This window comes from Radiomyces spectabilis, assembly GCF_025331425.1.
Source record: "Radiomyces spectabilis strain NRRL 2753 chromosome Unknown BYT42scaffold_11, whole genome shotgun sequence".
Classification (NCBI taxonomy): Eukaryota; Fungi; Mucoromycota; class Mucoromycetes; order Mucorales; family Radiomycetaceae; genus Radiomyces; species Radiomyces spectabilis.
Window position 1 is genome coordinate 140,806 of NW_026251936.1, and position 27,228 is coordinate 168,033.

Consider the following 27,228-nt stretch of genomic DNA (forward strand, 5'->3'; position numbering starts at 1 on the left):
ACATTACTACCTTTATTATAAAAAGGTGGCTTCTTTACTGCAACTGGATAAACATGGGGCAACGAAAAAAAAAAGATCCCTTGCATAATTCCATCAATGGCAACGGGGAGGAATTCATGCAATGACCGCGCTCACCCTCATTCAAAAAATTCACACATCGGGATAGGGGTGGGTCGGTCTAAGCCACTCAAGCTTCAACGTGACGTAAAGAAAATTTTTGGCCAATCAAAATGCAAGATTGACTCGAACCAAAGAAAAAAAAAATAATTTTTTACTGTGAGCGGTGCGAGTGGATTGAAATTCTTCCTCTTTTCGTTTATCGAATAACATCATCGTAAGTGTCCCTAGCATGTCAAGTTCATTGCGTCCATGGAACGTAGAATGCTGGAAATGCTTGGCGAATACAAAGAGGAGAACTTGCTGACGACATATATCAATAGAATATGAGCGGTGATTTGGTTTGGGCTATTATCAAGAACAACAACTCCTTCCTCGTGAAGCGTCCCGGTGTTCAATTCTCTGCTGAGAAGAACAACTTGTTGAACTTGAACACCTACAAGTACTCTGGTCTCGCCAACGCCAAGGTATATCATCGCACCCATTGTCATTAGTAAAAAAAAAAGCCACTTTCACCAAATTCTCGTCGTGTGGCGCCCCCTCCCCCTTCGTCCATTGGACATGTCAGCTGATCTGTTTTTGCGTTTTTCTTTCATCTTGTATAGACTGCTGCTATCCAACCCGCTGCTCGTGGTGTTCGCGTCACTTTGACCAAGGCCAAGAACGCTCAGACTCCCGCCAAGGCTACCCACTCTGTCGTCATCGCCAAGACCCGTCGTCAGACCGCCAAGTCTGTTGCCAACTTGATCGCCCGTAGCAAGTACAGACCCGATCTCCGTGCTGTATGTTATTGTTGAATACGAAAATGTGTATATTATCCTACGTATGAAACATTGATCTAACAATTGCTTTAATTTATTTTCTCTAGGCTGCCCTTGCCCGTGCTTCTGCCATCATCTCCAGCAAGCAGGCCAAGAAGGAGAAGACCCTCCGTCCCGCCAAGGGTCTCCGTGCCCAGAAGGCTGCTGCCAAGCAGGCTTAAGCACCTTGCTCAAGATTTTATCAGTGGTTGCATCCAATGTAAACTTTTTCAAATAAAAAGCTGACGTACAAATCTTGGAGTCAATCGATCGTGTATATTGTATATATCGTAAATAGGGATTGGTTTTTTCACTTTAGCTGGAGCAGAGTATAGCTGAGAGTATTCTTTAATAATGGAGTGGTATGCGCGGCACCCCATGATCCAAAAACTTTTGAAACGGGTAATGGCCGCCAACAATGAATCATTGCCAACTGACGAATCCTTTTGTAAATCTCTATTGTTGCAAATTCCGTTCTGCATGAGTTGAAGCCAGTAGCAACTGCATCCACACCACTGGTTGCTACGTTTCGTAACGTCGTTGATGATTCTTTTATCATCGATGGCTGATGAGACAAATAATAATACCGCCCTTCTTTCTGCAGGCACTTATGAATACAATAAGGTTTGATTACTCTGATAAGAACGACATCGGCGAATGTGTATAAATCTTGTGGTGGATATCAGAGTTTATTGTTGTTTGGAAAAAAAAAATAAGAAATGATGCTGTAGTGGAATCTAAAAATGCTATGACGTAAAATGAAAAAAATAAGGTCGGCTATGATGAAATACATGGGGAAGGAGAAAAAAAATTTAGGAACGACGACGCATAAAGACATGCACGTGAGGAAGTTTACGGACGCTCTGGATCTCAGGAGGGTTGACCCAATATACCCATTCCCAGTTTTCGCTTCCATATCGCTGCTCAAGAATTTGCTCCACATAATTTGGATCGAGCGGAACTTGTGACCAGATGAGGATATGATCGATCCCGGATTCAACAGAGTAGGGGAAGTCATTAGGTAAAATGATGACGGCTGGGTGTTCGTCATCCTTTGTGGGAGGAAAATGCAGCTTATTCGTCAACAGATACTTCTCGATCGTACCGTATGTAGCAAGCGTGTCCTTCATCCATTGATCATACTCAGCCTGCACCTTGGGGGATCGGTGGATCATTTTAATCTGGTTGGTAGCTACAAAACAAACTGTGAGTGATTCATTCCATCGTCGTGCAATAAACCAAACAATAGATATTCGAAGGACTCATATATACATACAGACATAATAGTATACTTGATCCCATGTGCAGACCTCATTGCTGCTGGCACGACGTTGATTAACTAGTGAAGAAAGAACTTCAATATCCGGGGGCATGATGAGACTGATGAAAAAATTTAGATATACAAAAAGAGAAAATAGAATGGGGGCTGTCTTTTTATATATAAAAAAAAGACGTATTTTTTTTCTGCGATTCCACCTTATTTAGTGGTCATTTGTGCTGCCAACATTGGTCATTTCGCTTAACTAAGCAAATAGTGCATTCCGATTCGTTATCATCTTCGACCCTGCAAATGCGCTAAAGGCGAGCTCGTACCAATGAGCATGCACAGTTTTAGCCAATCAGAAACCATGTTGCTGTAAATGTCAAAGTCCGGGTCGGCTTAGCAAAAGGCGGGCAACCACATGGGCCATTTTCTCGTTCCATAGTGGTCAAAAGACATTTTTCCATTGCGTCAAGAGGTTCAATCTTTTTGCCGTACGGATAAATGCCCAGCGAGGACGACAGAGTTAGACAACTACTACAATTGTTTCCTGGCGGTGGTAATAAAAAGCAAGATGGTGTATTGTAAAAGATAAGCCTTAGAATAACCTTATACCATTTCAGATCCGATCTACTTTCGAGAATGTCTGCGATACTATCGTGAAGATCAGGTGGCGCACGTGGTTGAGAAAGTGGTGGCAAACCATTACTATCCGAGAACAACCCATGCGGAAATGAACAGCATGGAACATCTGAATGACGTTCTGCATACTTTGGCCACCGAGATCTTCCCCGACTGCGACATTGGATACCTCCGCGATCTGGTGGAAAAGTATAACCACAGTCACTTGGAGCAAGTCGCTTTGGAAGTGATATCGCAACCTAATTATCCGGAAAGACTGAATTACGGCGAGTTTGATCGAATTTACACTATTCGGAAGCCGCACTACCAACATCAAACCTTGGAACAGTTATCAAAAGAGTTTCCGCACGTAAATATCAATGGCGGATCAACGAAGAAATGACCACTAAATATCATTTATTGCGTTTCAACGATTTAGATATGGAAATCATCTATTCGAGCTATGCTGACAGAGCATCATTGGGACTACATATCGACACGAGAAGCGCTCAAGCATTTTCAAAGACCCGGATTTACAAAGTCAATTCACACGCTCTGTGAGCATTGGATTGGTGCGTTCTTCGAATCGCAGGCCGGGTCAACAACCATGCGTCAGGCTTTGAATCCCGTGCTAGCGAATGAAATGGAGCAAGTACGTCGGCAGGAAGAAGTCCCGCGAATCAATGATCAAGTAGCCAGGGATCAGCAGCTGGCGCTGCGGTGGAACACCGAACAATACGAGAAGAAAGGACAACTGATTACTTGTCTTTGCTGCATTGATGAATATACGTTTGAAGAGATGGCATATTGCAGTGAAGGCAATCATGCATTTTGTCATGATTGTATCACCCGTTTCGTATCTGAAAAAATGTTTGGTCAAGGCGCCCTGAATAATGAGTTGAGACTTCCTTGTATTTGTATGGATGGTTGCTCCGGTTGGATTTCACAAGAGACCCTCGAACGTGTCGTGCCTGACGATATATGGCGTGCTTACGAGAAATTCATGTTTGAAAGAAATCTTCAGCAACTGCGATTACGCATAGTCCAATGCAAGAGCTGCAACTACTGCGAACTGGATGATACGATCGCACCTTTGCATGTCGGTGTGCAAAGGGGTCAGCGGCTTCTCAGAAAAGTTCAATGGACGATGGTGGCTCCTGTACTTGCGTTAGGATTCTATTCCCCGCCTATTCTTGTTGCAGGAGGTTTACTGGCGGCTTCATGTTGGATGATTGCACGCCAGTGGGATCCAAGCAACGATTTGAAGGAAGCATACGAACAAATCTTGTTCCAACGACGAGGCACCGCTTTCCGTTGTGGCAATCCCGAATGTCGGAAGCTGACCTGTTTGCAATGCCACCGTGAAATGCGAGGGATTCACAAGTGCAGAGAGAACAACGTCGATAATTTGCGGTTATATGTGGAGAGGGTAGGTTTTTTACACCATGATGACTTGTGTGGTACTGTGACACTCAGTATTCTTTTTTTTTATGAGGCCATGGACAATGCTATCAAACGAACAGTAAGTGAAATCATGCGGTAGAAAATTTTACCTAATGGGCTCGATCACTCACATGCAGTATATCAGTGTCCAGAGTGTGGTTTATCGTTTCAAAAGGAAGCTGGATGTAATAAGATGACTTGTAACTGTGGTACGTATTGAGTAGCATTTAATCACGGGCTAGGGCGCTAATGATTTATGTAGGACATATGATGTGTTATGTATGCCGAAAGGACGTTCGTCGAGGTAAGTCATCATACTGTATTCATGATTGTGGAAGCTCGGGGTCGCTCATGCTTATCTAGAACAATATACCCACTTTTGTCAACATCCACGCGATCCCGGTTCTCTCGGTTGCGATCAGTGTAACAAATGTGATTTATGGCAAACAGAACGTGATGATGCAGTAGCCAAACGAGCTGGAGAAAAAGCAAGACGCGACTATCTGCAAGCTCATCCGGAGCTGCAACATGCTGCAGAAGATCTACCGCAAGGGATCGGCAACGACATCGTAGGCAATTTGGTTAAAATGCGTAAGTAAAAATGTCTATCTATCTCCTTTTTTGCAGCTTTCTGCATAATAAGCTACTTATCCATGGGATAGGGAAATGGTTCCATCGCACAAGAATTACGCTACTTCGATACATCCTCAATAAGCTGGTCTAAACGTTCATTGTATTTTCGTCTTTCGGTCTCATTAGCACATAGCATATCGACATTGCAAATTCATATTCACTGACGAGAAGCAAATGAACAAATTGTAAATACAAATGGTTGTACTACAACGCTTTATCGAGTACTGTGAACCAGTTAAGCGGCGCATGTTCCTCTTCTTCACTGGGTCCACTATTTACGAGTGTTTTATGGAGGGGTGTCAGCCTTATCGATGTGATAGTTGTCTTTTTTATCAACTGATTTATTCCGCTACCAATGGTAGCCCATTGATAGCGGTACCCGGGGCCATGGCAAACATGAAGCGAATACTTATAAATTAAATAGTCGTCAATCGATGAACAGCGAGGAGGATACAGCTTTTATTGATGGCATTGAGGGATTTTTCGCAAGATGGATTAAGGTAGCATAACATATAAGCGAGATACAAGTACTGTGAGAAATGATGCGCAAAGGAGGGCGGCACAACGAAGGAACAGAAGACGTCGCACCAGCCGAGCAGAAACCAGTAGAAGGGACAGGAGGAGAGGAAACGCCGACGAAGGCAAAGGAGCATGGCACAACGAAGGGGAACGGAAGAAGTAGCACTGGCCAACGGAGCACCAGGCGAAGGGGCAGAAGAGAGAGCAAGAGAAAGGGAGCGCGAGTGGATAGCGACCAAGGAAAGGGAAGGAGAGGAAGGGACGGGGAAAGTCACGAACGGAGCGTCAACGTTCAGATTGGCTGCGTTAACCTTTTCTTGAACAGTGATCTTAAGATGCGTCAGCTTGCGAACATACTTTCGGCTTTCCATTTGAATCATAGCATTACGCTTGCGAAAAGATATCACATTCTCTATCGTCTCCATAAAGATTGGAGCGGCTTCCACCATGGCTTCATCGGCATACTCATCGTTCCTACTCAATAGTTAGCAAAAACCGTGAACCCCAACCGAAATGGATCAGTAACTTACAAATTAAGGGTGTTCATGCGGTTGCATGTCGTTCAGCATGGTGAGTTGCGCGCTTTTGCTAGAAGAGACATTAGTACAAACGTATGGCAATGACCCTATCGCTTTACTTACGATTTTAAATTGAGTCATGTTGAGATAATAATGAGGAAGAGATGCATCAGCTGGATTGCTTGATCTCAACCGGTTCTGATGCAGGTGATTTCCGTATATATCCAACAATCACATCATCGTTCTTCAGACCCATATGATATGTGAATGTAAAGCGGTCGGGGATCGGATTTACGATAGAACTTCCAGGGGACAAACACGAACCAGACGGAGATGAACTTTTGCCAGAAGAGAATTCGATGTCCATTTGTTTTGTCCATATTTGTCAGCTCCCGGGTTCAACACATTGATCATCGTCTTCTTCCAGTTCTATCGCGTTCAGGATATCTTGAACGCTTATTGACCAAAAGTGCAAGCTGCTCAATCAGGGGAAGGTATATTATTTGTTGCAGTGGTTCAAGATCCGCTGTGGAGTTGGCCGTTGGCTTGAATCGTTTTCGGCCACAGGATCGGCACTGCTCGTTGCGATCATCGCTGCCGTTTTCTCCGTACATCATGCAGCCCTGAGGGCACATGTCGTAACGAACAGGTGCCACTGGAAGCTGTCTCATCAGATTCGACTTGGCCATATAGCTGCTTGACAACCATGGCAATGACCGTCAACGTATTGGTTGACCAGCTTGATCATGAACTCCATGAAGCGCCAAGGGACTTTGTGCTCTAAAGCAAGCTGGGGCAAGTCCATGCTCAGTTTGTCCTGCTTTTCGAGCATAGGCGGCGAACAGTTGCTGAAACCCACCACCTTGGAAGCTCCCCGACTGCAACGCCCATGCTGTTGCGGAACATACAGCTCCTCCTCTTCTTCCGATTCTTGGACAACTTCAGCTGAATCCTCGATATCTGACTCCACTAGGTTCAGTCTTCGTTTTCGATAGTCTGAGTCATATCAGCAGCGGTCCCGAATTCAAAATCCTCCATGACTCTGTCTTCGTACTCAGATGACTGATTGGGGTTCAAATTCTGTTCTTGTTCATATAAAAGAATAAACCTCCCGGTGTACATAAGCTTACGTAGCTGGATTCACCATCAACGAACAGAGCCAGCCTCTTTCTGGCAATTTCTTCACTGCACTCTTTATGATTAACTCGAGAGATGACGGCGTGATTGAAAGGCACATGGCAAAAGCGACACAGGTAAATTTCGACATGAATGAGATGAGTGGATAGAGTGGATAGAATACTCAAAAATATGGCGCGGCTGTGCCCAAAATATCTCAAAAGCGAAGTTACACGTGAACACCATATCCCATTCCAGTTGGCAGGCACGGTTTCCTAATTCAGTAAACTCAACCTTCGTTATACTTTTCGTTAACTTTTTCTAGGTGTGTTTTTGCTAATCATAAAATCCATAAAGAACCATAAAAAAAGAAAGTAGAGAGGTGGGAGTTCAGGTCGAGGAAGGCCCTTATGCTGCAATTCAGAAGGCCCCTAAATTTGCAGGCAGCTGTAAACCATTAATCGAAGGTTGATCCCGGGAGCCAAACAATTTTTTTCTGTCATGCGATAGGCGGCAGATTCGCTAGCTGTTAGGGATAAACTTCCTCCAGCGGATAAGGGCGGTTCTCTTTTAACGCTGGCCTTTTTGGAATGATTTGCTAATTCCTGCTCCAGGTGACAACCGATGCCAAAATCGAATTTCGGAATGCTGTACAGCCTACCTTATCAAGAGTCCCAATAAGTGATTATTATCGATTATACTCCAAAATTAAGCATTCGTGTGATATATCAAGCGGTGGCCGTAATACGTTTTGCAATTAATTGGCGCTTGGCTCCGTTGCTCTGTAGCACAGTGAACGTGCACAATTATGACGTCGATTCCTTTGAATCAAGACTCTGTGAAAGCAAACAAAGATGGGTATGAATACACCAAGTTAACTGACATAAGCTGTACTCTTTAAGAGTACTTCATGCTGACAAATTATAACATTAATCCGTGCTTTAGAGTAAATTCTCAAAACTTACAGTACCATAATACCGGACTCGGTTCAATGGCACAAGCGAAAAGAAAAAGTATTATTGATAATGTGAAACGGATATATTTATTAAAATGCGAGCGTCAAAACGAATTACAATATGTTACAAATTTAAGAGTTATTGTTACAATGGTTTTGGAATTTGGTCAATGTAACTGTGCCATTGAATGGCAAATTCTGCACGGTGTTATTAAAGGTTTGGTCATCCATCGATGGGTTCTTGCTGAATAAAGCAAAGTACTTGGGTGTGTTGTCATGTTGATCGTTGTCGCCACCATGGCCATTATGATCGTTCGTATCATTATCACCGTGGTTACCACTCTGGTTACCACTTTGGTCGCCGCTATGGTTATCACCGTGATGGCATCTTTTTTGCATGCGGTGGTTCTTGGCTTCTTTAAGTTCGTCTTCAGCCACCCACACGAACATGGCATCCCAGTTGTTATCGTTTTGCGTCGAAATCATTTTTGTGTTGATGTTTGATTGAACCTCGGTTACACCAGGAATGGCGACTGCGGCGTTATCATCTTGCTGCTGTTGATCGGATTGCCCATTTTGATCTTGCTGCTGCTGGTCTTGCTGTTGCTGACCATTATTGTTGTTGTTTTCATTGTTGAAATAGTTCCAGTACTTTGCGTTGACAAACCACTTGGAAAGAACAAGTTGGAAGACATACTCCTGGTTTGATACATTGACATTGCGGTTGGGAGGAACAAGCAATAGTAAACCAGCCGAAGTACTATTTATACCAGAGTCGGACTGCGTGCCATCACCGTGAGTCAACCAAGCAGAACCTCCAAGATTGAAAGTCGTGCGAGAGGTGTTAGTAGCTACGAATTGACTACAGGCAACACTAATATTGGTTGCGCGGTGAACCTTGTTGTATATATTTTCCAAAGGTTGTGAAATTCCAGCAAGGTGCCACACACCGGCTAACGAGCCAAGATCGGTACCATTAGGATATGACATCTGTTGATCGGATGGAGCACGAGGCACGACCGCGCCTTGTGTCAAGGCAACAGCACCCATTAGGATACCAGAGGCAAGCGATGTAAGTGTGAATTTCATAGTGAAAAACGAGAAAAACGAAAGATGATATGATATTGTAGCCTTGGTAAGCGATTGTGCCTTGTATTTATATTCCTTTGGAAAAAAAAAGCATTCCACATCATAAGTATGAAATAAGCTATCCATTTCTAATTCAATGATGTCAATTCTACGTGAAGATGTCTGCATAAATACATGATGCATCGAAAATGAAATGTAAAAGCAAAGGATCACGGTAATACAATGCTTTACCGAATATAGAAAGTCTCCAGACACTTTATTACTTTCTGAACAGTCAAAAGTTATTGCTTTTTTTTTTCTTTTTGACGTTGACTAGTTTATTGGCGATGCATGTCCATAACAACAAAAACCGATCGCTACTTTAACTTTACTCTGGAAGCAAAACCGATTGGTGTGTCCAATGGTTACTCCAAACGATTTCATTGGTAACCTGAATTACGTGCATTGAAAGCCAAATTGACAAACATGGATATGGATGTGGATATGATTTCATGAATATTTGTTTACGATTTGCGGGTGACAATGTTGTGTAACTTGAAATACGTAATGGACTTGGTTCATTCGTTTCTATGGTTAGTGAATGTTCCATCGCCGCACTGACAGTTGAAACCACTACTTGGCACCCATTGAACTCCAGCGTTCCGTGTTTACCATCAACGGACTGTGTCACAGACACACATGCTGTGCCAAAACTTATGTTCCAGCGAACGACTTGGTCGGCCAGGTCTGGCCCATCGGTTTCAAACGATGTTTTCAAGTAAATAACAAGACACAGCTGGCCCATGCTTTCATGAAATACCATCTTTAGTAAGATGACTTGGCAGCAAAATGGAAATATTTTTTTTGTAGGGGACCAGATGTCCGAGGTTTTATTAGCACGAGTGTCAAAGAAGCGGCTCGGACAAGATCGGCGAGGGAGAAAGGAAAATTCAAAGCTAGACTCAAAATTTATCTACTCTGGGAGAGCGAGATTTCTCGTGCGATCATCAGCTGCATGGACCTACAAATGGATTCTTGGTGGAACGGAGTGGCGTTGAAAACAAAACTCCAGCGAGCCGACCGTAGATATGCAAAATACAAGCGATAATACGATAGATAGGAGGGAACGGAGGAGGAAGTTGGAGGAAAGGATAGACAGTAGATGGCGGTTTCGACTTCGGTGCCGGAAGGACTGGTGAGAAATATCGACTGCCACACAGATCCTTTCCTGGGACAAGCATAAAGAAAATGAGTAGCAGATGCAGGTGCCGAAAGACAAAGTGGACAAAGGAGTGAAATAAAATGAGCACCTCTGCCACGAGCACCTCTACCGCGAGCGCCTCGGCGAGGAACACGAATTGGCCCGCAATACCAGCTCCTCCAATAACCGTCCCCTGTACGGCGCTGTAAGTTGTTTCGATGCCATCCAGTGAACTGCTGGCAGGCTCCTTCGCGTAAGGTATTATCTTGATTTTTCCCATGTCTTGCAAGGTTCCAAGCGGCAACCATGTCTGTGACAAGTGGAGTTTCGAGTCGCTGCAGCACCAGAATCAGCCTTTTGAGGTGCCTTTGGCTTCTTTTGTATCCGCCTATGGTGCTATGAAATCGTAGCATTTCTTTGGTTGAATTTCGACGATTCGCGCGATAATTCATACATGAATTGTCCGATCGTTGCTATCGCGGTGGCGGCGTGGGTGTCGTTGAGCGCATCTTCCATCTAAATGAAGGGTGCGGATCACGAATTTGCGACTTGCTTCTTCCGATGCAATATCTTCATCATGACAGATGGGTATAATGGTGAGTATTTCACAAACATTTTCGCGTTATTATCAGATAAGGAATGCCACTAATCTTAATATTACCATTAACGTATTCTTCTAAGATATCGATACCCGCCGTGAGTATTCAATTACGTGAAGCGATGCTGCTAATGACCGCTGTAGATTTGTACACAGCTCTCCCCTACGCGAAATCTTTGACCTGTTTTTTTTCCTTTTTTAGATTGATCGTCATTCATGTACAGTAACGATGTACGGTTCTTTCGATGTGTGGTTTTCGAGAGTTCCCAGAAAAGTGGGTGTGGGGAAGCATTACCTGTCATTTCAGGTAAGGAATAAGGTGTCTGTATGACTATCTTGTAGAATTGCTTACGCTTGGCTTCGGTTCCAAACGATTTGGACGGATCATTGGTCACTGTTCGCCATGTTTCCCAAAACCGCTTTACGTAAAGTAATAAATCTTTACGTTGGATCTCCGGCATAAGAGATAACTCCTGGATTGTAGTATCAACCCGACGTTGGCTAGTCGCAGAAGTATCCATCTATACTGACATCTATTTATCAGTTCTTTGTAAATAACAGTTGTAACATGGAATGCTGTTGCTTCAGACCCACCAATGATTCCAATTCAGCGTTTGCACGGCTAGAACTGGTGTCGTAAAATCTGGGTGGGTTTTGCACTGACGACATAAAAAGAAGAAGAAAAGTATGTAAAGACTGGGGAGCGGGAAACAAGAGGAGTGATATTAGGCAAAAACTAGAACAGGATGATGATAAAAAGCTGGACAAAGGAAATAGGCAAACGAAGCTTGTTTACCTGTTGTAAAGCTTATTGATTGTTGGCGAAGTAAACTCAGACGGCAGTCTGCCAGTTCTGGCATGAAAAATTAGCAACACTGCAAATATCCGTTGATTTTTTCGCCTTTTCAAACCAATAAAGTATCAGCATGTCATGGAGACGTTAACATTCCGAGAAGCCAATAGTCGGTTCAAAGCGGCCAATGAACGTTTAGACGCCATTCTGAATTCATTACACCTTGATCGCAAAGCGCTCAAGGCGTGGCACCAGGTATATGAGGTGTTCGAGCTCATTGTCATTGTTGATCCGGCGCAGGCACTAAGTCTCGTGCATGTATAGGAACGAGCATCCAAACGCGTGTGTCCTATCAATCCTCGTCATCGCGTCCCTGCTCCCAGTTTCGAATCCCATTGCCGCTCATGTTTAAGCAAACAGCGTGGGTTTTACGACCGGAGTCAAGATAAAGTAAGCGCTGTAAAAGGGATCAATCAGAAAACGTTGCCTCTCATGGTGTGTGTCAATAGACCCTTTCGAGTTCTCTCTTTTATTATCAACGTGCTCCTTCTGTTGTTTCTTTTATTGAGGGTTCGCCTATTCCGGAAGCGCATGACAATATCATACAGCCGTTACCGGCAACTGGCACCGTACCTTCCGATGATGATAATTCACCCAATAACCGACATCAGCGGGTACAACTATACCAAGCTATTGTACGTTCAAGCCAGCAAGTGCGCGCCCAGAAAAATATGGCTGTCCCCGCGGTTACTGACAATCAGTTCTCGGAAATTGTGGAAAAAGCAAAGAACATGCGAAAAGGTACGGCGAGATTAACATTCAACCATTGTTCATAAAAACTAATTATTCTATCAGACGGCTCGCCCGGTCCCTCGTCCTTTGGAAATCAGCAGAAAGCGGAAGAACGAGATTATCGGCGGCGGAGGAAGCAATATCGCGCAAAAGTAAAGCACCGCAGCGCCATCGATGTGGGTTTTATATGATCTCGTATTCGTGAAAATGAGTATCTTCAAAACTAAGCAAGGGATTTGTCATTAGATGCAACGTCAACTGGTGCAAGCGTATATGGAAGATTTCAAGTTGTGGCAAGATTATATCACATATCAACAAGCGTCCTCATCTTTGCAAAGATAAAGTCCAACGTATGCGAGCATTGGATTGCAAGGACTCTTTCGAAAACGTAAATCTAGAACCATCTCCGTGCCGACAATAACATGGAAACATATCATTTCCTCTCAACCCAGCGGCTTATTACCATTGCAAACGGCATCAATTTGCTAATCAATTGGACTGGCATTGATGTGCATCTGCAGTCGCTGTTTATCTTTTGGGATTTCCCCTGACTATGTATCTCGCATGTAATGATGGGTAGTGTATACAATTGATATAAGATACAAGAAGAACGGAAAAATAGACATATAAGTGGTTCAAGGTATAAACATCCAAACACAAATGATAAACAGTAGCTTTTCTAGAGCATCGTAAAATAAGGAGGGGCAGAAAAAAAAAGACAAAAAAGCAGCATGTCAAAAAAAAAGGAAACGAAGCAAAATGATGGCTGGTATACTGAAAGAGTTTATCCTGTGGATGAGGGTGCGAAATCCCATGGTGTGTCTTGTTCCATCAATAATCCCATCATTGATTGACCAGGAGCATTCGATGATGGTTCGGTAAGCATCATGGCTGATGGATCCAACATGATGGGATTTTCGTTGGGTGGTATCATATAAGGATATGCACTGCTCATGTGAAAGTTTGTTGGTTGAGGGCCGGAAAGGTCCATGGTATGCAGTTGATGAATCGAGTTCATATCTTGTGAAGGAGAAGTAGCGGTAATTTGTTGAGACGTGACTAGGTGGTGTTGTTGTTGTTGATGAAAAGGGGTGGATACCGTATGTCGTCGATGGTGGGCTGGTGTAGTCGTCATGTACGTATCACGCGGCGATGCTTGTTGTGCCAACGCTTCGTAGGACGGCGTACTCCGAAGTCGAGAGTACTGCTGTTGTTGCAGAGGATGGGGCCGACCGAGCAGTTCTTCAGTTTCAAAGGACGATGTAGGAAAATAGCCCACGGTGGGTGATACGGGCTGTGAGTAACTGCCCATTTGTTGCAATGATAGTTGCATTGTCTGAGGCGGTGGCATCATGGATGGGTTTTGTAAAGGCGCAGAAAGCCGATGGTGTGCGTAGGGCTTCATCATGTATCCTAATCGCTGCATTGCTTCTGGATCCGTGATGGTCGCACTCGATTGCATCCATACGGACATATCGGGTGTTCCTGACCCAGGTAAATTTGGGTGAAAATTTCGGTTCGCATTGGCCATCACATTTGGCTGGGTTCTTCGTAGTTTATTGACTGCGCTTGGCGTAGGCGATGCCTCTCTACCTTCGAGTACGGGAGAGGATTTGGCCGAGGGCGAATTCGATATGTTGCGAGAACCAGTCCACGAGGCGGTAAACGACTGATCCTCATGACGATAGTCAGCATCCAGCTCAGTCGCCGGGGTTTTATCTAACAACTGTTTCAGTAATCGGACCGTCTGCTCATATTTACTGTGGTTGCAAAGACGATGAATCGTCAACGCCGCTGTCAAATAATGAATTATCTGCTGGATCCCTCGAAAAGCGTAGTACAGACATGCCACGCCATCGCTGATCAATGTCTGTACGATATCCGTGATAACTGTCGCGGATTCCACGCAGTGATTCCGATGAGTGGTCGGATCGTATTTGTCCTGTGCATCATTGAAAGCGTACGGTCTATGCAAAAGGATGGTGACAAAATGAAACGCGAGGTAAAGAAATCGCGATGCAGGTGGGCCAGTCTCTGTTGCTTCTGGGACCGAAATGGTTCTTGTGAGGTGGTTTGTCAGGCTTTCAAGATGTGTTTGGAGTGATGAGAATTCCTTTTCTTCATTCATGGCTTGATCCATTCTTTCTTCCTCTTGTCCGCCGTACTTTTCTCGCATAAATTGCAACACGGCTCCATGGAGACGGGTAACTTTACTCAGCCAGTGAAAGTGGATCATCAGATCTTGCTCCTCGTCAGGCAATCGATTGGGATAGTCAACAGTACATGTATCAACATCAAAACTTGCTTGAGATCCTTGCTCTGTGCTAAATACGCGATATTGTCAGTTTCATAAGAATTTGAACCTTGTTTTTTCATGGTGGTACGATGGGTATCTGAAGAGGAAAATCTCGGGGGAAGGCCCGGGGTTGGGGGCAAAGAGAATAAAGTAGATCATGACATTACCTCATCATGTTATCATAAATATATACTGCCCAAAAGGTTCGTTTTCGTAGTTCGAGTTCAACGGCGCTGGCTTGTACGGTGCGAGGCACTTCACGCGGCAATCCAAGATCTTTGCACATGCGTACTATGATTTGAAAATAAAAATGGGTGCGCCAGAAAAAACCTGGGCGTCGTACGTGTTCATGGTACTTGACGAGCAGCAGGAGCGCTTGTACGGTGGTTAAGCGGGGTGCATCCGTATAAATATCGATCAGGCCTAACGCTGTTTGGTAATAACGCCAACCGGGAGTATCGGTTGAGGAGGGTGGTGTTGACTTCCACCGGGATGCTACAGCATACATGGCGTTCAACAGAAGAATGCATGGTTTTGGCCGCTGGAGTTGTTGTTGAAAAGTGGTGCGATGAACGATGGGAAAATAGGGATGTACATGCTCAAAATAAAGATGGATCAAATCCATATCCAAAGGGGTATTATTCATATGCAGATCAGGTTCTTGCACTTCCCGGTCAAGATCCGTCATGGGCGGGGCACCTTCTTCATAAATGGAAGGAATCCGATCGGTTCTCGCCATCCAGTCCTGGATATACAAACCCTGTCCAATTGAATTCACGGAAATCGTGTCAACAAGATGATTCATCCCTGCAAGCGTTGGGATAGGATCGATATTTTCCTCTAGCGAAAAGAAAAAGGCGGCACGACCGAAAAAGAAACTCATTTCAGTAGCTTGGAAAATATGCTCGTGTCATCGGATAACAAACTATGATGATCGACTTACGCGTTGACAGAGTTCGCCATCCCACTGAAGCATCTTTGTCTGTACTTTCATTTGTTTGACTGCCCGATAAAATAGATGATAGAGGTGCTTCTTTTAGTTCTATCGCCGATAGTACTTCCTCGAGTACCCGTAACCTCGGTTCATGGTTCTCTACATACGGTTTCGGTGGATCGCGTTTGGGTGCCGCTTTGGCAAAAACACATTCAAGCGTAGACTTTCGACAACGTAAACAAGGAAGCGTGCCATCACATTTAACCTAGATTGACATGATTTTTTTTTATCAGAACAAATAAACAGAATTCAAATATGGTTTCTGCTCTTTTTTTTTTTCTCGTGTGCCATGGATACACTTTTTTTTTGCCACTCCCAAATTTAGCCCAATGTCCAAACTCCACTTGTCAACAAGTCAAACCCAGTGAAACTTAACGAGTCATAGTAAGTTGAAGCAAAATTATCCATCATGCGGGGACCAGGGACACAGTGTCCTGTGCGCCTTCTGCTCTACTGGACTCTGACCGTGCACTGTCGTTCCTTTTTCTGACGCTTTCCTGCATGCTCCCAAACTCAGTCATTCAAAAAAAAAAGTGTCATTACCTTTCTCCTTCGGCATGCTACACAGGCAAGACTTGTTTTCTTATTTTTGGGCGCGTCACTTGTACTGGAACGTCTTTTCTTTTGTGTGGAGGCAGCTCTGGATGTCGCCTTCTTCAATGGTGTTGTTTGAGATGACTCCATTTTAGCATACTGCACAAAAGCGAAAGAAAAAAAAAAGGAAATAGAAGAAAACTGAATAGCCACTAAACCCTTTCGTTACAGCCCCAACCTTAAAATGGCGACGAAAAATTTCAAGCAAATGAGAGAAAAAACAAAAACGATTTCGGGCCGCGCAACTTGCAAAGATTTAACGTTGCCCACTCAAGCCTTCCTTTGAAGCGGCTTTAATCGTCAAACATGTTGATCGTTTTACGATTCAGCAGACGCACGTCGCTCAATGACTTTACACATCTTCTATAGTTCATTCGTCTGTCCCGTGTTCCTTTTTTTTCATGCTTTTTCTGATAAGATACATGAGTCACCGCCAATAGACCGATTTTCTTATCCGTAGTGCAACTTGTTTTTTGTTGCTGCAAAGGTCATGGAATGCCTCTTGTCATGCTAACTGCGGTCCTGGTATTGGGCCAGTTTCGATAAGGACATCTTTTGCGAGCGAGCCGTAAAGAGCTGTTTTTTGTAGGATCATGCCATTTTGACTTGGATAAGGTCTCTTGATAGCTACACATCATCACGTGTGCCAGACAACCAACAGTGTGGATGGTAAGCATAAAAAGCGGGAGGGGGAATGAACGATTTTATTTACAGATTTGCTTTATCTTTGTTTTTCTTTATCTTTTTTGCTTTTTTTTTTTTCTAATACATGCATGTTATTTTTTGTGCTGTCTAATCTTCTGTAGTCTTCTCCTTGTTCTTCTTTTCCTGTTTTGCTGATTTCTCGGCTACTTTCTTTGCAAATCCTGTGTGAACAGTGGAGCATGTTGCACGAGCTTTGATATTGTATTCTCCCAATGGTTCAATGGTGTCTTTATCCTCTGCCTGGATTGCACCTTCGATATCCCATGTCTTAATCACACCATCAGATGAAACGGAGATCAAGACACCAATTTCCTGATCTTCTTGCGCATCGGGCTTGGATACAATAACATCGATGGTCTTGATCCGCCATTGATGTCCGCTCAATTCAGCAACGCAGGTACCCGACGAAGCATCCCAAATGCGGATTTTCTTGTCTTCGCTACCTGTGATTATATAATCCTTGTCGTTGGTTGCAGAATGATAATAGCGCATACATAACAGTCTCGATCGTTGTTCAATCGTCGTTGCCACTTGAGCATCCTAATGACACAACATGAATTTCATTGCTGTGCTTAGCTCTTCCTTTATACGATCAACTTACCGAAACATTGTAAACGCACACCTTGCGATCAAACATAATAGCATACTGATTTCCCGCCGAATTCCATAGGACGATCTGGCCTTCGTCTACAAAAGAATATGCGTCAATCTCCTGTTCACTGCCGCGCATTAAAAAAATCTGGATCACGACATACCTCGACCAAGTTTCGTTGTGCTGGCCTTGTGAGCTGTCATTAAATTCCATAACACGACCGTTTTATCGCTCGATACAGAGAGTGCGATTTTGCCCGAAGGATGAATGGCTAATGAGTTGATTCGTCCTCTGTAAAGTATCAGAAAATCTTGGCTTAGTACAAACAGATGCAATGCGTGATGCCGTGCCGAGAAAAAAAAAACTTACTTGTGTCCTTTCAATGTCTTGAGATACTCCCAATCTTTGGTACGCCACAAGCAAATAGTCTTGTCGTCGCTGGCTGAAAACATGTATTTGCCATGAAATTGAAGATCGGTAATATCGCCTTGATGATGACCACCCAGGGAGCCATACTCTTTTCTCTTCTTCACATCATAAAGACGGATGATTTCGTCCGTGCTACCGGAAGCCAAAAAGTGTCCACCCACAGCCACCGTACGGATCAACCCGGTATGTGCAGGCACGATGAAAATAGGTTCCAATCGCAGACATCGTTTCTAGATCAAAGAAATCATACACAACGTTAATCAAGCGATTCCCTAATCCGATCCGACCTATCAGACATTTACCGAATCTTCCATTTCCCAATAAGCGTTGATGCCGTAAAGAATGCGCTCGTAGGTACCGACGATAATACGAAAATCTTCTTCGCTCAATGTCTTGGTGATGGCGGTAATCGGTAACAGGGTGTCCAAAACGGATTTGCCTTGAATAACTTGTTTCTTCATGGATGGTTCTTCATTATCTGATTCGTCACGTTCTCGTTTTACGGGGGCGGTAGATGCTGCCATGATCAATGGATGCAACAATAAAATCCAACTGTCGAGACCTCAAAACCAAGGAAAAAGAAGAAACAAAAAAGACCGCCGAATAAAAATTTTGAGCGGCCAATGAAAAGCCTCTGCACTGCAAAATGAATAGCTTAAATTTGCATTTATCGATAGATTTCCAAGTATTCTTCTTAAGTCCCTCTTTTTACTTATAGTGGTAAGGACTACTATACATGTACGTAGAGCTCTTAAGTAGATATTCGGTTATTTTGACCAACAAAGATGGATAAAGGACAACTCCCATATCGCTCGGTCAGATCGGTTGCAATGCAAAGGACGGAGGATGAAAAAGGGAGAGCGCGTTGGAAGTGGCTTAGACGACCGTCGGGCGTTGCCATTCTTGGATCCGAGACTTGCTGCGACAGAAGAACACCATTTTGTCTTGAACACTTGATATTTTTCATTTAAACATGATACTGCATGTAGTATCGGATTTACTAAATGGCAATAAAGTTTTTCACATAAAAAGAGGCAGTTGATTATCTCTCTTGGCGCAACTTTTATTATTTCTGTGCCTTCTTGCCGTTAATGGAAGCGGCAGTCCCATTATGTGCAACCTCATAACCTGTAATGTGGAATTACGCGCCTTTCCCCTCTATTACGGTCAATCACAGCAGTACTTAAACGATTCTTTTACATAACGCCGGAGCTTACCAACCTCGGTTGCTCATGTCATCGTATCAGGCACTGGTCTCTCAAGTGACACGATATTTGATGCCCTTAATATGTTCCGGGAAAAATACTTGAAAGCATACCGAAAGCTTTTGTGATGCGACATCTTATCCTAGAATCAACTGTTGCATTTTACTCGGTAGCATGCGTTTACATCCGGATGATAGTACGCAAGTAACGAAACGAAAGGTGAATATTTCGACTTTACGACTCAGAAGTCGTGATCAGGGACCGCACGATCCACAGCGCTTATGCAGCTTCGACGGTCATTTTCCGATCCAAGTCTTGATCGATTATTGTGGGTGGCAGGTCTCCTAGGGAAAATGACATCCATGATCCCGGCGATAGGCGAAGCGCTATTCCACATCCGATATCTCCAAAGAGATTTTGTCCAGAGTAGTGCGCATAACGAACCAGAGCTGGGAAGCAACCTGCAGGTTGTCCTCTACAGGCCTCCAAGAGAGAGCGATTTTCAGTACAACGTGCGCATGGATGACAACGGTCCATGTTATTGACCTGTTCTTCGGCCGTCCACCATCCACCATCCCCCCCTCCACTCTCTACTCCAACTCCATTTTCTGGACATAGTGTATCCTAGTCTCCAGCCTACCTACCTAAACTTTGTCCAAGCATGGATAAACGGTCATCCCCCCTTATTCCCAATTTTTTAACTATCCCGAATTCATTTCCCATCACGTATTGATGGATTGAAAATAAGCAAATAAACAAATAAAAAATGCAATTGAAGGGTATCGCAGACAAAGGATAATATCCACCGCCATCGTATTGAATGATCAAAGACAACGAGTTTCGAGAATCATGTGTAGAATGATTTCTAAATTTTTCAACGTCACTAAAAAAAATTACTTGCCTTCAAACAGCAGTCACGTTATCCTATGTTGCCTTACCAAAAGCCTGTCGTATCCCGTTGTCGTTTTTGATATTTTGTTTGGCCTTCCGTCTCCTTGTTCCTTTTTCCGACCATGGCGCTTCGATCATTTGCTTCGACCCTCGTGGGAAAATCGTTCACAACCCCCTTAACCACTCGATGGGTGGCTGCTGCAACATTCTCTACAACCGCTGCTCAGCGCCAGGCAGCTGCAACTTCTGAATGGAATCCCCAGTCGGTTCGCACCGGTGTTATTGCTCGCAAAAAGGGCATGACATCGCTGTGGTCCGAGACCGGTGTGCGATTACCTGTCACTGTTCTTCAGGTGAGGACCGTTGTTTTTTTTATTTTCGTTTTGACCTTTAGCAACAAGTGGATCCACTGACATCGGATTACCCCCCCCTGGCATTAGCTCGAAGACGTTATTGTCACCGACGTTCGCACAAAAGAAAAGCATGGTTATACAGCACTGCAGATCGGTTGTTCGGTCAAGAAAGAGAAAAACGTATCAAAACCTGTATTGGAACATTTCAAAAAGCTCGGTGTCGGTCTTCGTCAGAAACTGGCCGAATTCCGTGTTAGCGAAGACGCCACTCTCCCCATCGGTACTGAATTAAATGCAAATCATTTCGTCGTTGGACAATATGTGGACGTGACAGCACCATCGTATGTTTATATATACTTTATTTTTGGTTTAGATAGCAGTGAGTATCTGACGTAAAGTTGCATTATAGGATCGGTAAAGGTTTCGCTGGTGTGATGAAGCGATGGAACTTTGCTGGTTTACCTGCATCCCATGGTGTTTCATTAACACATCGTTCCGGTGGTTCAACTGGTCAACGCAAGGTAACGAATCTCCCTGGTTATAGTGACGTTTATGGGACACAGTGGAAGAACAAAGTGGATAGGTTTTTTAAACTCGTATTGTTATTAGTGGCCCAGTAAGGTGTTCAAGGGCAAAAAAATGGCTGGTCGTCTTGGTGGTGAAAGTGTGACCACACAAAACTTGAAGGTATAGTTTTCTTGGAAAAAAAAAGGGGACCAAATGGGTTAAAATGCTTTACTTATTTGGGGTACAAATTATTCTAGGTTGTGAAGGTTGATCCTTCCTTGAATCTTGTATATGTCAAAGGCTCTGTTCCTGGTTTCGATGATCAATTTGTGAAAATCAAGGATGCAGTGAAACTCAAGGGCGACAAACTATTTCCTAAAGAAGCCATTCCTCCTCCATTTCCCACTGTAATGCAATAGAATAAACTGTAAAGCCATACTACTCATACATTTACATTCATTTTCTTACTGGCTGTTCACTTGCACACATCATCAGAAAATGTTCATTTCAACTGTTGTCGCATACATTAATTTTGGGAAAAGCATAGAAAGCATGCACTGCCGAGCAATGTGGTATTTTAGGGTTATAAATGATTTCTATGTCTATGAATTTTGACTCCCCCATGAATACCCCAGACCATGGTCGTAGTTTCTCCCGGATCGCTTCGACATGATATTATGATCATTCAGTTTTGGCCAGATTATACTTGGACGCACTTATTCCTTGAGCCAATTCCCAAAGGGTCTTCAAGTTTTTCCGGATAATTTAGGTCTCAGGGGCATTTTGACTTTATGGCCCAGAAACCGGTAAAAAAGTCTTTCGCGAGTGCGACAATGTCTCCAATTATTTAATCTTGATAGAAGAATGTGGACAATAATTTAAGGCTGTCAAATACAAAACATTATTTGAAACATAAACACAAGTGTTTGCACGCCACAATTGATAGTTGGGCGAAATGATTTCCCATACAGTCATCCTTGAACTTTTTTTTTTATTTCTTTGTTCCCTCATTCTGCTATCATTTGATGTGTACCGTAGGCGATAAAGTGTACCATTCATATCCAAAACCAAATTATAAGCTTCAGTTGTAGCGTAAAAGTTACACCGAAAAATTCACCTAAAAAGTCTGTTCCAGAGGGATGACGTTTTCCATCTATGAAATGCGGTTTCAGTGATGCAATGAGATTTAAGCACCGAAGATTTCATATTATCTGTTCATTTGGGGAAGATACCCTTTCGCCTTTTTTTCTCTGCACAAAAACAGTTTCGTCCCCTCTTTTGGTGCGTCAGCCTTTCTTCTTAGACCCTATTTATTCATATGTATACACGATTTTCTTCCCGTTTACCACGTCTCAGTGCCTCTGTTCGTCAGTTTGCCTCCGCCACCACCAAAGCGCCCGCTTCGAAAAAAAGAATCTTTGCTCGCCGATTCTTTGTATGGTCCGGTGCCACCGCCGCCACGGGCGCTTTAGTTTATACCCTGTTGCAGGATAAGGAATACATCGAAGACGCTCAAGGTGCGCACGAGCATGTGTCGGAGTTGGCATTACATCCACCACGCGGAGGTGAAAAGAACCTGCCTATCGTCACCGATCACCTTGATCAATGCAAGGACAACAAGGAACAGAAACCTCGATTGGTTATTCTTGGCAGCGGATGGGGAGCAGTATCGGTCGTTAAGAGTATGGACACCGATAAGTACGACGTTACCCTTATTAGCGAGAATAACTATTTCCTTTTCACTCCGCTGTTACCCAGTGCAACCGTCGGAACCTTGGAATTGAGGTATTATGAAATTGTCATGACTTTGCTTCGCGTCATGCATATGTTCTAGTGGGGGGGGTTTTTTTTCGGTTGGGCTGATTCAATAGGGTATTTCATTTAGATCCCTGCTTGAACCTATTCGCAAGATTGTGAGACGAATTCGCGGTCATTATTTGGAGGGTACCGCCGTCGATCTTGACATCAACAACAAACTTGTGCAAGTTTCGGGCATCAATGGAGAAGAGTTTTATGTGCCCTACGATAAACTGGTCATTGCTGTGGGCGCTACCTCCATCACTCACGGTATCGAAGGCATCGAGCACACCATGCGTCTAAAGACCATTCACGATGCCATGGAAATTCGTCGCAAGGTGACCAGTAACGTAGAAAAGGCATGCTTGCCCACCACCACTCCCGAAGAACGCAAACGTCTGTTGAGTTTCGTTGTTTGCGGTGGCGGTCCTACTGGTATTGAATTTGCCGCCGAATTGTTTGACTGGATCAATGAAGATTTGGTGAAATGGGTAAGTCGACGGATTTTGGTTAGGGAAAAAATGATTTAACGGTATGGGTCCGATGACTGTTGCAAATTATTAGTTCCCCAAATTGATTCGTGAGGAAGTTGCCATCTCCATTATCCAGTCAAGAGACCATATTTTGAACACGTTCGACAGCAGGATCAGTGAATATGCCGAGAAGCGTTTTGAGCGTGAACGTATCAATGTATACACGAATGCACGTGTTGCCAGAATCGAAGAGGACAAGGTCGTGTACAAGTTGAAGAACAGCGATCCCGATAACCCCACTTATAACTCGATTCCTTGCGGTCTCTGCTTATGGTCTACTGGTATCGGTACGTAGAAATTTGATGGAATCTTAATCTATCAGAAACAGAAAAGGATGGTTGAATGATGGATTATTAACGATAACGAGTAGCCATGACTGATTTTACTCGTCGACTTACCGAGAAATTGCCTGTACAAGCTCACAAGCGTGTGTTAATGACGGATGCTTTCCTCCATGTACGCGGTGTGGAAGATTGTTCCATTTATGCTTTGGGTGACTGTGCGTCCATTGAAAATCCGAAATTGCTGGACCACATTATGGATATCTTTGAAGCCGCCGACGAGAACAAGGATGGTACATTGAGTTTGGAAGAATTCGCCAAAGCGGTCGATCATATGCGTACGCGATTCCCTTTGACCCAACAACATCTTGGCAAGTTGATGCAACTGTTTAAGACTTACGATGCGGATAACAGTGGTACTCTTGATATTGATGAAATGAGAAAGATGTTGAAAGATATCGACAGTAAAATGACAAACCTGCCTGCGGTGAGAAAGACTTGATTCGATGTTTTTTTGGGGGAAATGAAGCAGCTGATATATGATCATGATGCTTTGTAGACTGCCCAAGTTGCCAATCAGCAAGGTACTTACCTCGGCAAATACCTGTCCCAAATTGCGGGTCAAGATGAAAACACAGTGAAGCATCAGTACGGCCCATTCCAGTACCGCCACTTGGGTACATTGGCCTACCTCGGTAATACAGCGGTCGGCGAGTTTAATTGGGGATACAAGATGATCGGCGGTCTCTGGGCTATGTATCTCTGGCGCAGTGTGTACTGGAGTGAACAAGTCAGCACACGAACGCGTATGAACTTGAGTCTCGATTGGACCAAACGTGCCTTGTGGGGCCGTGATATTTCCACTGTTTAAAAAAGAAAATCACACATTTAACCCTTGACTTCTTGTATATTTTCAAAATTGACATTTTCATTTATAACCCACGAATTGTGTTATATAGATGACGAATAAAAAATAGTTACAATATTAGGAATCTATATAGTGCATTCTCATGAAACAGGAAAAGAAAAAGAACTCATGTTACTGGCTAGGATTGAGGACAATAATCATTGGATTAGTAGACCGGTGAGCAAATGCTAATAGCAGGTCAATTTTGCAACACAGGGCAACTTTATCAATCACAGGTTCAGCTCCTGCTTTGGATTTTGTTTCCAATGACGGAATAAAGTCGATCTCCTTTGACAACAAATGTCATCTTCTTCTTTACCTTGGTATACTCAATGGATTCGCAAAACATAGTCCAAGTAACAGATTTAGAAGTCAGTAAGAGACGCAGATGCAGCATGTTATTCTTGTAGTTCATCTATAAACGTGTCTGTAAACAACAAAAAAAAAATGGAAGCTAAGATAATATAATACACACACAGACGCTAGAAAGAGACTATGGAGAAAAATTCAGGAAGCATAGAAAAGAAGAAAAAAAAAGTACATCTGATAGTCAATACAACAAAGACAGATACGGTCATGTTTCGATTCGCCAAAGGTTTTCAACAGTATGTGATCAGCGAGGGCTGCTCATTCTGCCGCTTATATAGTTATTGTCGGAACGATTACCGTGATCAATGACCGAGGGCATAGTGGTAGTAGGCTGAACGGGTATCTGAGGTCGTTGACGTGTCTGCAGCATAGCAAACAAGTCATCCAGCACCTGACCACTGGTAGCGTTGGACACAAAGTCATTGGTAGTTGGCGAAGGGCCAAACTCATCGTCAAAGAAAGGATCAAATTCAAATGCAATATCCAGTTCCTGCCCAGGATGTTGCAAAGCTAACAAATCGGAAGTAGAAGGGGGTTCGCTCGAAGGGGGAGACGTCGGCAAAAGAGTATGGCGAGATGATGGGAGATAGTGCGGTGTGGCAGATAAGGAGAGAGATCGAGTCAAGGATGCGTTCCGCGGAGACGGATCCATCATTTGTTTGATTTCACGTGATGGCGATAAAGGCGGTTCCTGTTGTGGCGGCTGCTGCTGCTGATGGTGGGGATGGTGGACCTGCTGCTGCTGTTGTTGTTGTTGTTCAAATGATGGCATCATCCGTGCACTGGGGCCGGAAGAGGAAGGGGAAGGGGAAAGAACGGGTGCGTGCTTTGGTAGAATCGTATCATCTCTAGGGGCTGAAGGGAGAGATGGAGCAGGGTCCGATGGAGAGGAAATGGATAAAGTGGAAGAAGTGCGCATGACATCGACAGGTATCGCATAACCGGAGGCATGATCGGGTTTTCTTGCACCATTAGCTTGTGACGAAGGAGCAGGGTGAGACTGAGGATGAGTAGCCGAGCGTTTTGGGGCGTGCAGAGGTATAGGCGTTAGTACACGATTGTCTGTCCGTAACTGTTTCACATTGGTGGTGTTCGTGTCCGATACGGAAATCGCTCGACGACGCGTAGAAGGATTCAGCCCATCATTTGCAGAAGCGCCACGCGTAGATGGTGATGTATTATGATGCGTGGTTGCACTGGAGGCATACGTTCCTTGGGCTGAAAAGGACGAAGAAGACGTTGGGATCGGTTCGCCCGTGAGATTCGAAATCCTTTTCTCGAGCGAACGAATGATATCTCGGAGCTCCTGGTTCTCCATACGCAAATGATCCATTTCATCTTTCCATTCATCCATTTCTTTCGCTTTCTGTTCCAGGTCCCGTACATATTGCTCTCGCCTCTGACGAAATGCTTTTTGAGCAGCCCGATTTTGAGCCGCTCGTTTGGAAGGAATAACGGCTCGATTGGAGTTTCGTGCCGCTTTTGCTGCCTCCTGTTGGCTAATAGTCGGGTACGGATACGCTGATTTGTTGGCTAAGGATGAAGACGAAGAAGAAGACGGCATGAGTTGTTCCCTTGATCCTGTATTGTCAGAGTCGGATCGTGTGATTATATAATGGGAGGGCGGTAACTGGGATGGGGAATGGTTGCCTAACAATGGGTAAATACCAAGGTTACGTTTTCTAAAGTTGCGTGCTGCTATACCCCATTCGAAAACCTTGTGTTCCAGGGTGAAAGCTTACCTAATATCACGCCTTGATTCCATGGCGGCGGATTATCTAATGGTCTCGGGGGAGAGTGTCGATGGTCTGTGCCAAAAAAGAAAAAAGAAACGATATTACACAGGAAGGGAAAATAAGTGAATCAAGGTTGGTCAACATGAGGTGACCTGATAAAAAGAAAAAAGAGTCCGAATTGAACTTACCGGATGTGATGCCTCCTTGATGTCGTGGTACGGCCATTTCTTGTTTTATGGGTGCAGACAAGGAGGGAGATGTATACATGCAAGAATGGACAAACTAGGTACTGAACTCTGCTTTTGCTAATAGTTTTTTTTTTTTATAATAGGGTTCGTTGTATACAAAAAGTAGAAAAAAAAGGCTATAAGAAATAACCCCCCCAAAAAAAAAGAAAACAAAAATAGGTGGAAAAAAATAAAGGGTTTGCCTCGGTCATCCCATCTCCAATGATTATTGGCCTTATTTTTTTTTCGGATCAGTGAGAAACGCTATTACTGGGGAGCCGAAACCCCTACAAAAAAGTCTATAATCTGGCATAATAAATGGGACGAGCAACTACTACTGTCAAGGCCACGCAGTAAAGAGGCAGCATGCAGTGTAA

At 43.8% G+C, this 27,228-nt stretch overlaps 13 protein-coding genes across 13 annotated transcripts; 6 read left to right on the forward strand and 7 right to left on the reverse strand.

Annotated features, from left to right (window-relative positions):
• Positions 1–313: 313 nt before the first annotated feature.
• On the forward strand, positions 314–1,191 carry BYT42DRAFT_537006 (ribosomal protein L28e). Its single transcript, XM_051565498.1, has 4 exons — positions 314–334; positions 441–584; positions 723–899; positions 986–1,191. Exons 2-4 carry the CDS (start codon positions 444–446, stop codon positions 1,097–1,099), a joined length of 432 nt encoding a protein of 143 aa, XP_051420358.1. The 5' UTR covers positions 314–334; positions 441–443; the 3' UTR covers positions 1,100–1,191.
• Positions 1,192–1,580: 389 nt separating this feature from the next.
• Positions 1,581–2,304, reverse strand: BYT42DRAFT_579960 (uncharacterized protein). The gene is made up of 2 exons (XM_051569445.1): positions 2,194–2,304; positions 1,581–2,109 (listed from the first exon to the last, which is right to left on the reverse strand). Exons 1-2 carry the CDS (start codon positions 2,288–2,290, stop codon positions 1,730–1,732), a joined length of 477 nt encoding a protein of 158 aa, XP_051420359.1. The 5' UTR covers positions 2,291–2,304; the 3' UTR covers positions 1,581–1,729.
• A 378-nt stretch (positions 2,305–2,682) lies between these two features.
• On the forward strand, positions 2,683–4,342 carry BYT42DRAFT_501423 (uncharacterized protein; the record flags this gene model as incomplete). The annotated part of the gene is made up of 4 exons (XM_051564768.1): positions 2,683–2,737; positions 2,802–3,169; positions 3,239–4,228; positions 4,295–4,342. 4 exons carry the CDS (start codon positions 2,683–2,685, stop codon positions 4,340–4,342), a joined length of 1,461 nt encoding a protein of 486 aa, XP_051420360.1.
• On the forward strand, positions 4,299–5,157 carry BYT42DRAFT_579965 (uncharacterized protein). The gene is made up of 4 exons (XM_051569446.1): positions 4,299–4,451; positions 4,505–4,546; positions 4,606–4,833; positions 4,905–5,157. The coding sequence occupies exons 1-4, from the start codon at positions 4,436–4,438 to the stop codon at positions 4,964–4,966; spliced, it is 348 nt and encodes a 115-aa protein (XP_051420361.1). The 5' UTR covers positions 4,299–4,435; the 3' UTR covers positions 4,967–5,157.
• A 2,898-nt stretch (positions 5,158–8,055) lies between these two features.
• On the reverse strand, positions 8,056–9,097 carry BYT42DRAFT_579970 (uncharacterized protein). Its single transcript, XM_051569447.1, has one exon. The coding sequence runs from the start codon at positions 9,070–9,072 to the stop codon at positions 8,116–8,118; it is 957 nt and encodes a 318-aa protein (XP_051420362.1). The 5' UTR covers positions 9,073–9,097; the 3' UTR covers positions 8,056–8,115.
• Positions 9,098–10,020: 923 nt separating this feature from the next.
• Positions 10,021–10,560, reverse strand: BYT42DRAFT_501630 (uncharacterized protein; the record flags this gene model as incomplete). The annotated part of the gene is made up of 1 exon (XM_051564777.1): positions 10,021–10,560. The coding sequence occupies one exon, from the start codon at positions 10,558–10,560 to the stop codon at positions 10,021–10,023; it is 540 nt and encodes a 179-aa protein (XP_051420363.1).
• Positions 10,561–10,795: 235 nt separating this feature from the next.
• BYT42DRAFT_65377 (uncharacterized protein) lies at positions 10,796–11,960 on the reverse strand. Its single transcript, XM_051572773.1, has 4 exons — positions 11,647–11,960; positions 11,445–11,546; positions 10,914–11,371; positions 10,796–10,822 (listed from the first exon to the last, which is right to left on the reverse strand). Exons 2-3 carry the CDS (start codon positions 11,517–11,519, stop codon positions 10,979–10,981), a joined length of 468 nt encoding a protein of 155 aa, XP_051420364.1. The 5' UTR covers positions 11,520–11,546; positions 11,647–11,960; the 3' UTR covers positions 10,796–10,822; positions 10,914–10,978.
• BYT42DRAFT_548245 (uncharacterized protein) lies at positions 11,782–12,777 on the forward strand (the record flags this gene model as incomplete). The annotated part of the gene is made up of 5 exons (XM_051566002.1): positions 11,782–11,898; positions 11,968–12,093; positions 12,252–12,444; positions 12,499–12,587; positions 12,682–12,777. The coding sequence occupies 5 exons, from the start codon at positions 11,782–11,784 to the stop codon at positions 12,775–12,777; spliced, it is 621 nt and encodes a 206-aa protein (XP_051420365.1).
• A 442-nt stretch (positions 12,778–13,219) lies between these two features.
• BYT42DRAFT_616463 (fungal-specific transcription factor domain-containing protein) lies at positions 13,220–15,614 on the reverse strand (the record flags this gene model as incomplete). Its single annotated transcript, XM_051572069.1, has 2 exons — positions 13,220–14,759; positions 14,899–15,614. The coding sequence occupies 2 exons, from the start codon at positions 15,612–15,614 to the stop codon at positions 13,220–13,222; spliced, it is 2,256 nt and encodes a 751-aa protein (XP_051420366.1).
• A 1,497-nt stretch (positions 15,615–17,111) lies between these two features.
• On the reverse strand, positions 17,112–18,506 carry BYT42DRAFT_501295 (WD40-repeat-containing domain protein; the record flags this gene model as incomplete). Its single annotated transcript, XM_051564757.1, has 5 exons — positions 17,112–17,564; positions 17,626–17,711; positions 17,780–17,907; positions 17,986–18,275; positions 18,342–18,506. 5 exons carry the CDS (start codon positions 18,504–18,506, stop codon positions 17,112–17,114), a joined length of 1,122 nt encoding a protein of 373 aa, XP_051420367.1.
• Positions 18,507–20,128: 1,622 nt separating this feature from the next.
• BYT42DRAFT_579994 (translation protein) lies at positions 20,129–21,768 on the forward strand. Its single transcript, XM_051569448.1, has 5 exons — positions 20,129–20,494; positions 20,582–20,835; positions 20,904–21,015; positions 21,104–21,181; positions 21,259–21,768. The coding sequence occupies exons 1-5, from the start codon at positions 20,264–20,266 to the stop codon at positions 21,418–21,420; spliced, it is 837 nt and encodes a 278-aa protein (XP_051420368.1). The 5' UTR covers positions 20,129–20,263; the 3' UTR covers positions 21,421–21,768.
• Positions 21,769–22,319: 551 nt separating this feature from the next.
• On the forward strand, positions 22,320–24,483 carry BYT42DRAFT_501802 (pyridine nucleotide-disulfide oxidoreductase-domain-containing protein; the record flags this gene model as incomplete). Its single annotated transcript, XM_051564785.1, has 5 exons — positions 22,320–22,786; positions 22,887–23,289; positions 23,363–23,618; positions 23,702–24,099; positions 24,172–24,483. The coding sequence occupies 5 exons, from the start codon at positions 22,320–22,322 to the stop codon at positions 24,481–24,483; spliced, it is 1,836 nt and encodes a 611-aa protein (XP_051420369.1).
• A 550-nt stretch (positions 24,484–25,033) lies between these two features.
• BYT42DRAFT_65495 (uncharacterized protein) lies at positions 25,034–27,227 on the reverse strand. The gene is made up of 3 exons (XM_051572774.1): positions 26,813–27,227; positions 26,631–26,696; positions 25,034–26,538 (listed from the first exon to the last, which is right to left on the reverse strand). Exons 1-3 carry the CDS (start codon positions 26,889–26,891, stop codon positions 25,133–25,135), a joined length of 1,551 nt encoding a protein of 516 aa, XP_051420370.1. The 5' UTR covers positions 26,892–27,227; the 3' UTR covers positions 25,034–25,132.
• Between the last annotated feature and the right edge of the window lies 1 nt (position 27,228).

Coding starts and splice junctions, on each gene's coding strand:
- BYT42DRAFT_579960 (XM_051569445.1), bottom strand. CDS start 2,290: ATGCCCCCGGATATTGAAGTTCTTTCTTCACTAGTTAATCAACGTCGT. Junction 2,110..2,193: donor TCAAGTATACTATTATGTCT/GTATGTATATAT, acceptor TTTGTTTTGTAG/CTACCAACCAGATTAAAATG.
- BYT42DRAFT_579970 (XM_051569447.1), bottom strand. CDS start 9,072: ATGAAATTCACACTTACATCGCTTGCCTCTGGTATCCTAATGGGTGCT.
- BYT42DRAFT_65377 (XM_051572773.1), bottom strand. CDS start 11,519: ATGTCGTCAGTGCAAAACCCACCCAGATTTTACGACACCAGTTCTAGC. Junction 11,372..11,444: donor ACGCTGAATTGGAATCATTG/GTGGGTCTGAAG, acceptor ATGTCAGTATAG/ATGGATACTTCTGCGACTAG.
- BYT42DRAFT_579965 (XM_051569446.1), top strand. Junction 4,547..4,605: donor CCGAAAGGACGTTCGTCGAG/GTAAGTCATCAT, acceptor ATGCTTATCTAG/AACAATATACCCACTTTTGT. Junction 4,834..4,904: donor AGGCAATTTGGTTAAAATGC/GTAAGTAAAAAT, acceptor TCCATGGGATAG/GGAAATGGTTCCATCGCACA.
- BYT42DRAFT_537006 (XM_051565498.1), top strand. CDS start 444: ATGAGCGGTGATTTGGTTTGGGCTATTATCAAGAACAACAACTCCTTC. Junction 585..722: donor CTGGTCTCGCCAACGCCAAG/GTATATCATCGC, acceptor CATCTTGTATAG/ACTGCTGCTATCCAACCCGC. Junction 900..985: donor ACAGACCCGATCTCCGTGCT/GTATGTTATTGT, acceptor TATTTTCTCTAG/GCTGCCCTTGCCCGTGCTTC.
- BYT42DRAFT_579994 (XM_051569448.1), top strand. CDS start 20,264: ATGGCGCTTCGATCATTTGCTTCGACCCTCGTGGGAAAATCGTTCACA. Junction 21,016..21,103: donor GTTCAACTGGTCAACGCAAG/GTAACGAATCTC, acceptor TATTGTTATTAG/TGGCCCAGTAAGGTGTTCAA. Junction 21,182..21,258: donor TGACCACACAAAACTTGAAG/GTATAGTTTTCT, acceptor AAATTATTCTAG/GTTGTGAAGGTTGATCCTTC.
- BYT42DRAFT_65495 (XM_051572774.1), bottom strand. CDS start 26,891: ATGTATACATCTCCCTCCTTGTCTGCACCCATAAAACAAGAAATGGCC. Junction 26,697..26,812: donor TCAAGGAGGCATCACATCCG/GTAAGTTCAATT, acceptor TTTTTGGCACAG/ACCATCGACACTCTCCCCCG. Junction 26,539..26,630: donor GAATCAAGGCGTGATATTAG/GTAAGCTTTCAC, acceptor ACCCATTGTTAG/GCAACCATTCCCCATCCCAG.